The 14,629-nt window shown below is 33.2% G+C and overlaps 1 protein-coding gene across 3 annotated transcripts in view; it reads left to right on the top strand.

Annotated features, from left to right (window-relative positions):
* Positions 1-14,316, top strand: part of LOC130047314 (uncharacterized) — a 32,142-nt gene extending 17,826 nt beyond the window's left edge. For all 3 annotated transcript variants that reach the window (XM_056141992.1, XM_056141998.1, XM_056141986.1), the window contains exons 2-4: positions 4,598-5,816; positions 10,265-10,324; positions 12,666-14,316. In XM_056141992.1, the coding sequence (XP_055997967.1) occupies positions 4,616-5,816; positions 10,265-10,287 (1,224 nt within the window). In that variant the 5' untranslated portion in view covers positions 4,598-4,615 and the 3' untranslated portion in view covers positions 10,288-10,324; positions 12,666-14,316. The remainder of the gene's footprint in view (positions 1-4,597; positions 5,817-10,264; positions 10,325-12,665) is intronic.
* The last annotated feature ends 313 nt before the right edge of the window (positions 14,317-14,629 follow it).

Here is a 14,629-nt window from a genome sequence, read left to right as displayed (position 1 = left end):
CAACTCAGAAGTTGTGGCTTTATAGAACTGAATTTCACTACCTGTATTCTTGTATGTCATTCAGCTGATCATCCAGGTCAATTACTGAAAATCAGAAGATGCATTTTGGTCGAGTTTTTTTCTTTTTCTTTAAGGTTCTAATACTACTTCATCAACGTTGTCAATATTTTATCACAGAATGGTATGCAATTTGTGTAAAATTAAAAACAAAATTTACTGCCACTATCTCGCACATCGACTACCTTAGATGCTAAAAATAAATAATATATTCACTATAAAATTTCCCAAACTGATTAACTTCTCTGATTTTTGGGTCAGTATATTATGCACGGACTTGAAGGCCATCAAGAACTTAGCATGGAAACATTTGACGAGTTTCAGTTCAATCATCAATCCATTCTTTTTTGGACAAAATTTTAAAAAGGCAATAAATATGTAATTTGGTTCATCTGTGCATACCTGCATTTATTGGTTATCCTTTTAAAATTTAATGTTTCTGTCACCTGTTGCATGTTTAGAGAACAAACAGTGATGGATGTTTAATTCAGAAATTTTTCCTCCAAACTTGGAAGATAAAAAATTTAACAAATGACTGGTGTCATGTGTATAGGTTTACAGTCTATGTTAATTGATATATTTGGGTTTGTCTTGGAGTTTGAAAGCATTTATATGTATATCCACCCTACTTTATCATTTGAACCCGTTTTATGGAAAGCATTAAATGTCTCCAATGTCATGAAATTGCAAAGGGTAAGGATTTGCGCATGCAATTAAAAACAGAAATCTTGGTAATTTCACTATGCAATTATTTTTCAAATTTGACAATTATGCTGTGATTGGAAATCTGTTTTCTCATTAATTCTCTGAAATTCACATATCTGTGGCTCATTTTCACATACTATCCATTTACATAGTTTTCCAAGCTTTAATCGAGTCCTATTATATCTTTAGAAAGATCAATTAATGTATTTGTAGATCATCTTTTTTACATCGGGGAATTTAGATATCAGTGAATATTAGAGAATATACTTAATAATTAAATCTATAGGCTTGTTTTATGACATCAGGAAGCTCGAGTACCGGGGTTTCTCAGTACCAATAGGATGACAAGTATATATCACTGAGGAGAATTTTTCTAAATCATTGATATCCCCACTAGTCCATCAGAATTAAGAAGTGCAAAGTTAAAGTCACAATTTGTATCTTGTAAGTTCATGATATATTGTACTGATTAAATTCCTAGATTTTATTTATTTGGGAATAAACCTGATGATTTTGAGTGTTAGTCTTTTCACGTTTTTGTGGAAACATTCTTATGGTGACATGTGCAGTACTTGGTAACTATCCAGATCAGATGTTTTCATCACTGCAGGGAGATATTCTGAAAACAATGGGGAAAAAGATGATAATCTGCTATTCACTAGATAATCCTTGTTTATTTATATAAATGGGACATGTGATCTTCCTTCTTAATCCCTTTCATAATCTGTTTTGGCATGTTTAAACTTGGTTTCTCAGATCAGTAGGCTAGCTGGCCATAACAACACCAGAATGACTTTTTTTTTTACTAGTGTAGCATTATGTGTAGGTAAGGAAATTTCTCATCAGTTCTGGCATCTATATGGCTTGATCTATGGAAGGGTATTAATTTGAGACAGTACCATAGACAACAAATAGTTAGGGATCAGTAATGGTAGAGTTTTGGTTTTGAATTAATATTTTTTTTCTAGCAGAAGGTAACATTTACGTTAAATCGATGGTAAAACTTCAATGATTGATTGTTTCAAACTTGAGAAAAGTTGTGGATGTAAAATTGGTCGACTGTCTGCAAATCTAGAGAAATTTAACTCCTATACCAACCATGACAGCAGAGCGTCCAGTTGAATGCCACATTTTCAGGTTTAAAATACGTAAACATGGAAATGAGCAACAGGCAATATGTCTATGAATTCCATCTTTATATAAGCTGTCTCTGCTAGTCTGTGGAGTTTCTGATATATTTTAAGTTGTGAGTTTGGAGAGTAGATTCTAGAAACAGTTGACTATATGACTTTAGCATGTCATGATCAAACTCCTAGAACAATTGGGAATATCTATTTTTCTAGCTCAGCATGTGACATTTCATGGCTTCCATTTTGTAGTAATCAAAGAGAGACAACTGCTGTCTGTGTAGATTTAGAGAGAGTCATTTGCAATTTTATTTCAACATAATTGTTGGTGCTGTCATAATTCTGAGATTTATTATGTAATCTAAAACCCTTGTTTTCAGGCTGTAAGTCCTCATTAATAATTGCCTCATCAGATTGCCTTTGATTTCAAGATAATCATGCATATAGCGTGTCATTTGATCAGAGATTGACTTTTAATGATGAGAACAGAGGAAAATAAACCATGTTGTTTTAAAGCAAATTTCGCTTTATGTTGTTGTACTCATTCTAAATGAGGGTTGAGCTTTAAGAAAAAAATGACACATAAGGGTACAATCAAACAACGTTGATTATTATTAAAACTGTGAAGAATTCACTGTGCTAATACATATATGGAAATGTTTAGCATGTGAAACTGATATAGTTTAAGTTCTTTTATTGTACAATGGCAAACAGAGTTTGACAAATTATTCGACACCAGTATGCATCATGCGATAATCAAGTTTTGATGGCTGTGCCTATAGCGGTGTGTCAGTTTTCATTAGTCCAAGAATTCGTTTTCACAAATTGCAGCCTCTAATTTCTCCTACTTCAAGTGACTGCTGGCATTTATGATTGATATTTCATTAGAAAAGCAAAATGCAGGAGAACTTGTTTGGAAGAATTTCTAGTTTTGATGTCTGATAGTTGGGTCTGATTTGGTAGTAATTATAACTGAATTTGGGCAAACTTATAATCTCAACTGTTGCGTTCATTACATCACGAAGCCCTAACTGATCCCATTTTAGACTGATTTGCATTATGCAAAGGTTTATTTTACAAACTTTGACTTATCTATGGCTTATGTGGACCAAATTAGCACTGCTCCTGTTCTGTCGTAAATCTTATATTTCAATATGATGAAATTAACTCAAGTGTTTTGTTTATAAGGAGGAATACTACACCAGAGAAATAAAGTGGAGGATATGTACAACACTATTTTGAAATTTAAAATTTTTTTTAATTTATTTTATTTTGTCAAAGAATGCAGTTTTTAGTAGAAAATAATCTGAAATTTTTTTTTACGTCCTGCTGGACTCAAACCCTCGACCTATAGTTCAGCAGTTGGTATGCTAACCAACTGAGCTACTTGGCTAGGTATTTAAATCCAAAAGGAACAAACTAATATTGCTGATATTGATTTTTTCATCCAATTGTTTTAAAAGGAAGTCAGCCATTATGACGATGTAGAGTACCTCCTTAAATTCATTTCTCATAATTTTTAAAAGTGCTATTGCTTTATGCAGTGTTTTTTGATATACACAGAATGTTTTGGTTCTAGTATTGGGGAATATGTGAATAATGTTAGCTGTGTATTTCACACAAAAAACATACAGGCAGATATAATTCCGATTTTTTTAGATTACTATAGGATCTTTTTCAATTTTCAAGAAAATTAAAATGGCTATCATAGCTTCTTGTTGCTTAGATTGTGTGACAGCTCCAAGCATGATGTTATTTCTTACCTACTGCAAATTTCTTAAGGTATCATTGTTAACACTGATCATGTGAAGACCATATATATTCCGTAAACGCAGCCTATTAAGATATAAATTTCACTTTTGAAAATACAATTAAACAATGAAATGTTTTCGTTGTTGTAGTATCAGGTGGTGAAAGTAGCAAGCATTGCAGAAAAAATTCGTATAACCCACATTAGTGGGTTATGCAAATTTTTTCTGCCATGATTGCAACCTTCATACTTAATAAAACAACAAAGAAAGCATTTTATTGTTTATACTTATATTGTACGTATCTTAAATGTTTTTGTGATAGGATTTGGAAGGTTTGAACTTAAGGTATATTTTTCATTATCAAGATGGTTTACGTAATTTGAATCAGGGTGTGTATTTTTACCGAAAAACGGGTCCTCAAGATAATACAAGACCTGGGGAAGTTCTCTGTTATATATGTTTCTGGGCTAGTATATTCGACGAGGGAAGCTCAAGCCCCATATAGAATTTATGTACACTGTATTCAACTACAGACATGTAATGAAGTTGTGTAAAATTGGTAGCAGTCAGTCTACACTATAGCCTTACATGTAACTATAAATAGACAAAGATTCCCCACAAATGTCTAGTCTAGTTCAAATCGATGCATTTACTGTGCTACAGACCTTAATTGTTCAGTTAAATCCAAGATAATTTGATTTTTGTAAGTATTTTGAAAGAAGCTCTCAGTAAATACTAAATATTGAGTGGTTTGATAATAATATAATAATAAAACCTTTATTTATCCAGGATTACATATTTAGCGATAACACTAGTTTTCAATATGGTCCTGCATATAACATACAGACAGACATTTTTATAATAAACACAGATTAAAAGATGCATATAGGAAGATATAAGTATTGAAGAACCTGAACAGTTTCATCTTCCATAAGTTTGTTTTATTGTGTTTTTTAGGTAATTAAAGTCCTGAAGATGGAGACGGACATGAGCTTAAGTTTTATCGATCATTTGGAGAGGAAGGAAAGCTTTCCAGAGCGACCAAAAGTCCAGTCTCCAGACAAAAAGAAAATGTTTGTACTGGAGGATATCAAAAATGACATGAATGGCAATCCAGATGTGGTGAAAAATGTGGAAGGTAACAAAGTTGTAAGGGATGACTCTGAGGCTTTGCTGGAAGAGCTCCGTCGTTCTGACAATACTATAGGTATGGAGAACAGAGTTCAAATATCCCAATCACTAGAAGATTCAGGATTTGAAGAGAAGGCGGGCAGACCAGAAGCAGAGCGCATTGTCATGAATGGTTGTGAGGACAGAAATTTGACAACTTCTTCAGATAACAGAGAGAGTACAAAGAAATCCAGCTCCCTGTATGAATTTACTAGTGCCTCATCCATGTTCTTGTCTTACGAAAAAGTCTACAAAGGTACTGAAACTTCAACAGATGAGAAGAGAGATGCTGTGGTGACTGAAGCTGTTCAATCTCCATTGTCCTTGCAATCAGAAATGATTAAGCAAAGCGTCCAGAAGAATCAAGACACCTCCCATACTCAACAGTATTTATGTCCTGGTGATCCCAGTGTTTCCTTAGAAGAAAATGAGGAGAAGGTCATCACAGATTTAAACCCCAAATCAGACAAGTCTGTCACCAGCCATTCTGATGTTCAACTACATCCTGTGGAAGTGGAAAGAAAGTTCAAAGTCACAGCAGACACCAAGATTAAACTAGTAGAGTTTGGTGCTGAACTTCATAAGGAAAGGGCCTTTCTTGACAGATACTATGACAACCCAGATTATTCCCTCACTTTAAAAGATTGCTGGCTACGGCAAAGGAATGGCTCTTGGGAATTAAAGGTTGTAAGTGGAAAATTAATAAAATTAGCTTCCCAATATCAAGAAATTACAAAAAGTAATGAGATAGTAGATTTTTTAGTCAACCATTTCCATAGAGCAGACCTCAGTAATGTACCAATCAACCAAGTTATACAGAGACTGAACTTAGAACCTTTTGTGGAGTTTACAACAACGAGGCAAACTTACTTCCTCCCAGAATGCACTATTGACTTAGATCTAACAGATTTTGGGTACCAGGTTGGAGAAATTGAAGTCATGGCATCAGACACGTCACAGATCCCACGAGCCCTCAACACCATCACCCTGATGGCTGAGAAGCTTGGTAATATATCTTTAAAATTCATTGTTTTAAAAATGAATGAAAAGCATTGGTTTTCACCTATTGGTGGACCATGGTCACCTTTGTACACAGACTACATTATATATGAAAAAAGACCAAACAAAATGGATGATCCGAGTATTGGTGAATAGTTCCTGATATAATTACAATGCAGATCAATGATTATTCAGACTGGGTGTAGTTTATACTTAGATCACTTAATTGACCTATTGTAATACATGTGTATATATATATATATCTTCCTTGGTAAAGATAATAGAAAATCATATTTCATCACAAAGATTTCTTATGCCCAAACAATTTGTCATGACCCCAACCAAGGTCATTTGGCTAAGGTATACGATCACAAATAATAAAAAAAAACTAGAGAAATATTTGTCTGGGCTACAACTGTGTAATGAAAAGACACTAGATGCTTTTACTTGGCACAAAGGTTCTTAAGAGAGTCATTTAGATAAGGCCAAGGTCACAAATTAAAAAGGTTAAAAATAGTTGTCTTGGCCATAACTATGTAATAGAGAGACATTATACACTCGTGCGTGGCACATTGCTTATAATCGAACATTATGTTGCGACCCTGAGTCAAGGTTATTTGGCGATTGTCATAGTAAAAAAAATAACACAAAATCTCCATAGCTTACCATAGCCTTGTTCAACTGTGGCAATTTTACTTGACCTTAGCAGTCTCATAGCAATGACCTTGATATTTTAGCTCTTTAAGTGTGAAGTCTTTTTCTTGCATACTGAGAAAAGTTCTGATCTACAAGGTAAAATTGTAACATGACAGACCGACCAAAAAACCATATGCTCGTAATATTCATTTTCGGTGACATAAAAGAGGTAGAAAATATTAGTTTAGGCCATGAGTTCATAATAGCAAGACATTGAAAGCTCATACTTAGCACAATGATTGCATATGACAACTTATCAAAAAAAGAAGGAATGTAGATTTATTTTTCCCAGACTATAATTATGAAATGAAGTGTCATTTGACTTTCATATTTATTATAATGGTTGCTTGTGACTAGATAGTGTGTCATGACCTGAACCAAGATCTATTGGCCAAAGTCAATGATAAAAGAAAAGCTAGATCTATTCTACTAATTGAGAAACCTAGAAGTAATGATTGTCACTTTTGATCACAAGAAACAGACAACATCCAGCTCTCACAGTTTGAAAATGCACCAGTTGCACCATCATTATACTGAACACTTCGTTGTGTAAGTGATGTCCATGTCTTTTGGAATCTTTTTTTTTTTGCATTTGTTTGTTTAATTTGTTCTTTCTTGTATTTTGTCCATCAAAATTGTTATTGGGGTTAATAGATTTGAAAATACTTGAGGATAAGAGGTTCTAGGAAAGTAAACAAATGACATGCCATAGGATTTAGGGATCAGAATGGTTGCCCTAAGGGTGGGTTGGAGTGAGATGAGGTGCCAATTTGAGTTGTTGATAAAGATCGTAGAAAAGGGAATGGCCGCAGTTAAAGGCCAGTTTGTAGGTGAAAGATTCTTCTGTTTGTCCTGTAAAAATATGTACTTTATAATCTTAGGTTCCTGTCTGTTGTGTTGTACTCAAGTGACTATTAAGTACAATATACTGTAAACCAACTTATATTCGCAGTGACTTGATTTCACGATTTACTGGTGATGAACTGGTGTGTGGCGATTAATTTTCAAGACCGAGATTATCTTTTTAAAATTAACATACAAGAAACACTAAAGGAAACATTAAAGTTTGCAGTGAGAAATATTCAAGATGATGAAGTTCTCCCGAAAATTTCCCGCACACAAATAAAGGCTTGTTTACAGTAAATAGGCAGAAAATGATAAGTGGGGTTTTTTTTTCCCCAAATGTTGAAAGTGACAGTTTTCATGTCGGCAATTAACAAATAAAAGTGGATTGTTACAGAATGCTGATTTTCGAATGTTACTTGTAGCCCTAAAGTTCGTATGTGATCACATCCCTATTTACATTTTAATGGAAAACTAAATTTTTTGATTGCATTTAATTTGAGTGAGTGAGATTTGCAGAGGTTTTCATCTGTCTGGTGTTTGAGTATAACTTTACAGATAGACTGTTGGTCATGTTGACTTAGACACTCATTTTAGGTTAGCATCTCTAATTGAATTAGTCTGTACACCAATACTTTATAACTCTATTCCCTATTGAATTTCATTTCTCAACAGATAATTCTCATATTTGGCCCAAAAGTCATTATTTCTTGCCTTCATTAGAAGTTTCCAGAAATGCTACTATTATTTTAACATTTTATTAGGACTGACTATGTTTTAGATTGGATGGGTAATAATGAATTATGATGTATTGCCTAGCTTTGATTGCAATTCCAGCCCAGTGTTTATTCCGTACACCCATCACGATTTTTGGAGCATGGTAGAAATTCTTGTTAAGTGTCCAAAATTCATGACAAATTAATAAATGAAACAGAATCTGAATTGATTTATGGCCTGTACTAAGACAAGTTTTTGAATGTCTGTAATAAAAGAAGGTCCAATTGTCTGTAATTGAGAAAACAAAGACAGAATTTATGTCATAAAAAATTACAGTATTCATTATGAGAGCAGAGTTGCAGATCTTGGGGTAATGTACAGAGATAAATAAGGAATTCAAATTAACTATTGATGGACGAAAAATAAGAAAATTGTGAGATTTACTTCCATTATAAATCATAAATGAAGTCATAAGATTTGAAATTGCAGGAATTTTGTCTCTAAGTTAATAATGTTTGTTAATGCAATCACTGGTCTTTGTGAAAACAAGATAGTCATTTATCAAATGAATATCGCTAAAACTCCAAATAACTTGGAGTGCAGGCCAAGATAGATTACCAAATACATGCAAGACTTTATAGCATTTGATTGCATTGATAGTGGGGGCTGATGCCAGGGCTTCCAGGGTGATTACCAAATACAAGCCTCTCCATAACCCAGATTAATCTTAATCGAAATCAAATTTCTGTGGTATTGCAATCAACTTTTGAGGGGAGAATTTGGATCTGTTACTAATTATGAATAAGAGAGATAGGATTTTTTTTACTGTATAAAACTTAACCATGATTTTCATTTAAACAAAAGAACAGAAGCATTTGTTTTTACTTAATGTAAATAACTTTGGTCCGTAAATAAACACATTAATTAATGCAGATTCAAAATCATGTAGATGATAGATAATTTAAAAGAAAATGAAGGAATAAAAAAAAATTGACATAGAAAATCAGTGTAAATTTGTTCAAGAGTATGTTTTTTGTCCTCCTTCTGAAATTGCATTGTATAAGAACAATCGCACACATTGTTGATCACCCATATTACACATCCAAGTTAAGTCAGAGAATTTTTGCCAGCTCTTACGTAGTTAGTTGTTACTCAGAATACATTTATGACAAATTAATCACATTTTCACAGTGTCATCCAAGTGATGACCCAAAATGGTTTGTTTTTGTTTAGGAGTGGCAATAGGATGCTATCTTTTGTAGATTTTGATAACCCACATGGGACTTCCAAGTCCCACCTTCTGTACTACAAATAGAAACTTAAATAAAGCAGGCCATTGGTAGTTCTGTTATCTTATCAAGTGTGAATATCAAGAATTGTAAAAAGAAAATAATACTGGTCAATAATTTTTGAGATTGTCAAAATGAAAATTGAGGACGTGTTTGTGATACTCTAATCAAACAAAAAATTGGATGGAAAACTTTTTCATCAATGCGCTATGCGCATTGATGAAGTTTTCTGTCCAATTTTTTGTTTGATACATGCATCAAATAAAGAATTATAAGTTTCATTTCTTAAGTCATGAACGATTACTTTTCAGAGAAAATTGTCATGACCTCTGGTCCAAATCTTACTTTACTTCAATTTGAACATGTGTTAAGGTCAAGGTTATACATTTTGGTTAAAGTTAATCCAATTCCAAGAACATTTAATCCTTTAAAGGTTTGACTTTGATAGTTTGAAGTTCTTTATTAGAATACCTTTCAGATTCAAATTCTTTCATCCCTCAGTTTTACTTTTGACCAAGATGGAAGTGTTTTGAGCTTTTTCCTATTCCAAATACTTCTGATATTTATGAGGTATGGCTCTCACATTAAGGGAGACAGCTACCTTATTTGTGCACCTTTCAGACCTTAGGGCGTGATTGTATTTGGAAACCCCCAAGTACCTTTTGATGTTTTCAGTTATATTATTACTGGAATTTTACCCACTCAGTGAGGTCAGATTTCTCGTCCAATTTGTACTTGTCCTCTATGTGTTATTCTTGTACATGTATTGGATTTCGTGTGGAGTAATGAAATTGCATTATTATAGACATAATACTGAGAAGCATTTGCTTTTGATGATAGTAAAAGCTATTTTGTCAATTTTTATTACTCGTAAGAAGAAATTTTAATATACCACAATTGTGTTTTGTAGGATTTGAGAGTTTTCAGATGTAGGAGGGAAAAACATGTCTTGGTGCAAGAAGTGTAACAGGTATATAGCCATATCACTACACAGATCTGCTTGTACCTCTATCTGACCTCTAATTACTTGGGAGAAGTTATTAGTTAATACCCTGAAGGTCACAGCCTGATTCAAGGAATGTAGATCTGTTGAATTTTGTTTCCACTTTGTTATCATTCTGCAACAGTTTAGCAAAAACGACTAGTCAGTTATTTTAAAGAAACAGATCATTCTGTTCTGAAATTGACTGCATTTCACATACTACACTGTATTTCATATGTTGTTGAGTTTAGTGGATATCTTTAATGCTTTTCTCTACCAACAAGTTATGTGTTTGCTTTTAGTATGTGTGTGTGTTTTCGTAAACAGTGGAACTATATGACATTCTTGACAATGTACAGGTTTCAGCCCATTAATGCAATTCAGTCTGCAACCTAAGAGAAGTAATCCTTGTTGCTGACAAAACAGTCTGCTAATTCATTCCATGGGAGTTTGCTTAACAGAAAAGAAAGAGGACCCACAGATCCATGCAGTTAATTGTTTTGCATCTGAATTTCATCAAGAGTCATAATTTGGCTGTGAGACATAGTGGGCTGAATGATGAAGGAGCTAATTGGTGTGAAAATTTTCTGTAATGATTCAGGAGGAAAATCAATGGTGGCACACCATTTAAATTGACAGTTCATTACAGAGCAATAGGATATCACTCCTGTTAATTAGAATACTAGCAGTTCATATATCTCCTTTATTTTTCATTCTTTGATTAGCAGGAAATAAGGCCTGGTTGTTAAGACAGCCCAGGAATATGTACCTCGTAAGAATTAGTGTAGACTACAAAGGAAAAGGATTTTAGAAGATGTGGTTTCATTTGGCTTTGCCAGTAAACACACTTTGTCATTTGGGTTTCTTTTGAATTATCTCGTGAGGATTTTTGAGTTTGCATGAATCACAATTCCTCTTTGGTCTTGCCCTCCTCCTCATCTGATTTCCTCTTTTTCCATCACAATCCTGTAATGGATAATTTTAGATTAATATTGGAAACCAGTCATTCTTAATATTTACATTTCCCAGTGTTTTGTCAGTAATAATAGTATGCTGTTTCAACTTTTCATAAAACCCTAAATATTCATAAAAAGATACAAGTGAAATTATAAATATGTATAGATAAAAGGAATGTCTGGCTAGGCAATTTGTATTATAGAGGGTATTCAAAACATGGAAGCATGGAGTAGTTTCTGTATAATTGACTTTACCGATTATACAAATCATCCCATGCCTCCATTGTCTATATACCCCCATAGTATAAACAACTTAAGACATGTATTCCTTAAGGATGGATTCTTGCCGTAATTCAGACAAATTAGATGATTCTGCATCATATCTGCATGTATTTTCTTCAATTATGAAATATGTGGGTCATAATGTCACATTGCTCTTTCTTACACTTGTAAAATTTTATGCTAAAATGGGGTCTGAAGAACTGTTACTTACAGGGGACTATATTTTCAATCAATGACTTAGTTAAATATCAATTAATGACCTTTCTCTCCAGTAGAACACAAACACAAAAATTTTTTTTCAAAACTATGGGAATAAGTTGTAATTGACAAAAGTAACGGGGTATGGTAAATTTTCAGAGTATTTTGAACTTGCTACATTTTAGATGCTCTACCCCTAGCTGCAGAACTGTAGCTCTCTGACAAAATATTGGGACAGATCAGAGATTTGTCCCAATATTTTCTCTAGAGCTGCAGCTACCCCCCCCCCCCCCCTTTATTTTTTTTTGGGGGGGGGGGGGGGCTGTGAAAATCATTTTCTCTTTCCCGTGTTCATTAGTTCATTTGCAGACAGAAATGTGTTTATACACAATGTTTATGATGCAAATTTGGACAAAATTAGTAATAAATCACCAGTGTATGCAATTTATGCCTGTACATTTTAATGGAATTTCAAGGTCCTTTGAAAAGAAAAGTGTACCCTTGAACCAATCTTGACACAAAAATAAGCATCATGACACCCTTCTATGTGTCAAAAGAATGTATACATCTTACAGATGTTGCTAACAAAAATAACATCTCCACGCTTTCAATAAATAATAAAAAATCCATCCAAAAATAGTAAACTTTGTGCTCTTTTTTCAGTGGAGTAAAATAAATTTAAAAAAATGTATTTCATTGAATTTGCAGTTTTTAGAAAACCTTATTTCACTTTTAATTTTAATGGAACATACATACCAAAGTCCTTATCGTAATTATAAACACGCAATATATAAATAAATTTAGTAAATTCATTTCTGTTGGAATTCCCAGCTGTTAAAATAGTTTTAATTGCATTTGTTTAAATCTGATTGATCTTTATGGGTTATTTACAGGTTTAAATAATGAAGTTTGTGCCGGGAAGATTCCACACTATCTATATGACAACCACCACCACCTATATACACGACTCCTGGACAGTGGCATCATACCTCCTGTGGAAGAAATCTAGACGTGATTAGCTTCATCCATGTAACCCATGTATAACCAAACACAGATATGCATGCTTTATAGTTCAGTTATATACAACTCCACTGCTGTAGATGGAATAAAGCTTCATCCATGTAATCAAAGACGGCGATATCTTCGATATTCATGCTTTATATCTTAGATTAATTCAGGGGTGGCACACCGTATGTGTACTGATGTTAGTGGTGCTCATAATGTGCCACAGTAGAATAGTATAGCAGTGATAGAGAGCAGTAGTGATGGTGCTAATTTAGATCTGAGCTTAGTATCCGTGACAATCGTTTGGCACAGATTTTGGAATAAGCTAGAATTAGTGCACATACAGTGGTGTCACTTCCGTATACTTGTATATGATTTAGTTCAGTATAGGATTAAGTTTACATTCACAAGATACTAACAAATGAGGGGAATATGAATTGTTGATTGTAAAGATATGACAATCGCGAATGAGGTTGTTAATTGTTATCATTGCTCTGTTGATTTTATTTTATGGTGAAAATTATTTTGTTGGTTTATAAAGTTCATCTTTTTTTTTTTTGTCAATGTTTTTTATTCATTTTATTTCTATCATTTAGATATATGTTTTTACATTTATTACACATTTTCAGAAATATTTGCTGTAAAATCAAGCCCATTTAGATTCTTGTATAAAGAGAAATTTCACCCCATGTTATTTTCACCCAACGATATTTGAACATGATTTTACCCAGATTTCAATTTACCCAAAGTTGTGTCTTGCTGCTTTTAGTAAATGTATAGTCACCCAGATATAAAATCACCCATTTAGGGTAATGGTGAAATGTGTGAAAATAAAATGGGAACAAAATTTACTCTGTATGTAGTATTGCGTCTAAACTGTAACCTTGAATGAAAATCTTGAAACTTTGTTCTAACACACCATTAAGCATGGTGTGTGGCATATTGGTAGAATTAAACTGCTATTCTTAAATTTGTTAGCACACTTCTTTTGATCTTTGAGAAATGACTTTTATATAGAGAATGAGTTGAATTGTCTAATGAATTGTTCTTCAACAGTCTTGTGCTTTCTTGCAATGCTTGCTATCTGTCTCAATATAATGTGTCCACCTGTAGTCATCTTTTACCTTTATGGATGATCATTGATGCCACATTGTGTATTTGCAATCAAGATCTGGTGTATCTGCAGAATTTAATGTTGAATAATGATCTGTGATACTGTTGTATGCTTTTGTATGTATATATTTATTGCCAATTCCCTCCGATTTCTTGTTGTAATAAATTAATACATGTATCTTTAGTATCTTTACAATGTGTTCAAAACGATTCATCTTATTTGAGTATCTCTACTTTTGTATCTGATTTATGTGTACTTGGCATAAACTTTGGGACTTTGTCATAATGAAAAACTTTAATTAATTTGTTTTCACTCCAGTCTTTATGTGTTGTACATTGTACATACAGCTGATACTAGAGTACCTTTTCAGTTGATAATACTTTTCTATTGGATCTCTTTCCATTATTAAATATTTATGCCTGGCAGTTTTGTTATCTTTATGGCTAGTAATCCTGACCACAATGAAATGCCAAACCTAGCTAGTTTTCAGAATATCACATTTGGTCTGTAGGTTGTTACAAGTTACTTTTGCTTCCATTATCTAGTTTTGCCATTTGTAACACCACTAATAACGCTGCGATTTTAAAATGTGTTTACACATCGAAAATAACGGATACTACACGCCATCGAAAATAACGGATACTACACACCATCGAAAATAACGGTTACTACACACCATCGAAAATTAACGATTTTGCGTTATTGTGGTTTTTAGGATGTCAAAAGTCCTCTAACATT

The sequence above is a fragment of the Ostrea edulis genome, chromosome 1 (genome assembly GCF_947568905.1).
Source record: "Ostrea edulis chromosome 1, xbOstEdul1.1, whole genome shotgun sequence".
Taxonomy (NCBI): domain Eukaryota; kingdom Metazoa; phylum Mollusca; class Bivalvia; order Ostreida; family Ostreidae; genus Ostrea; species Ostrea edulis.
This window is presented reverse-complemented; position numbering and strand designations above follow the sequence as displayed.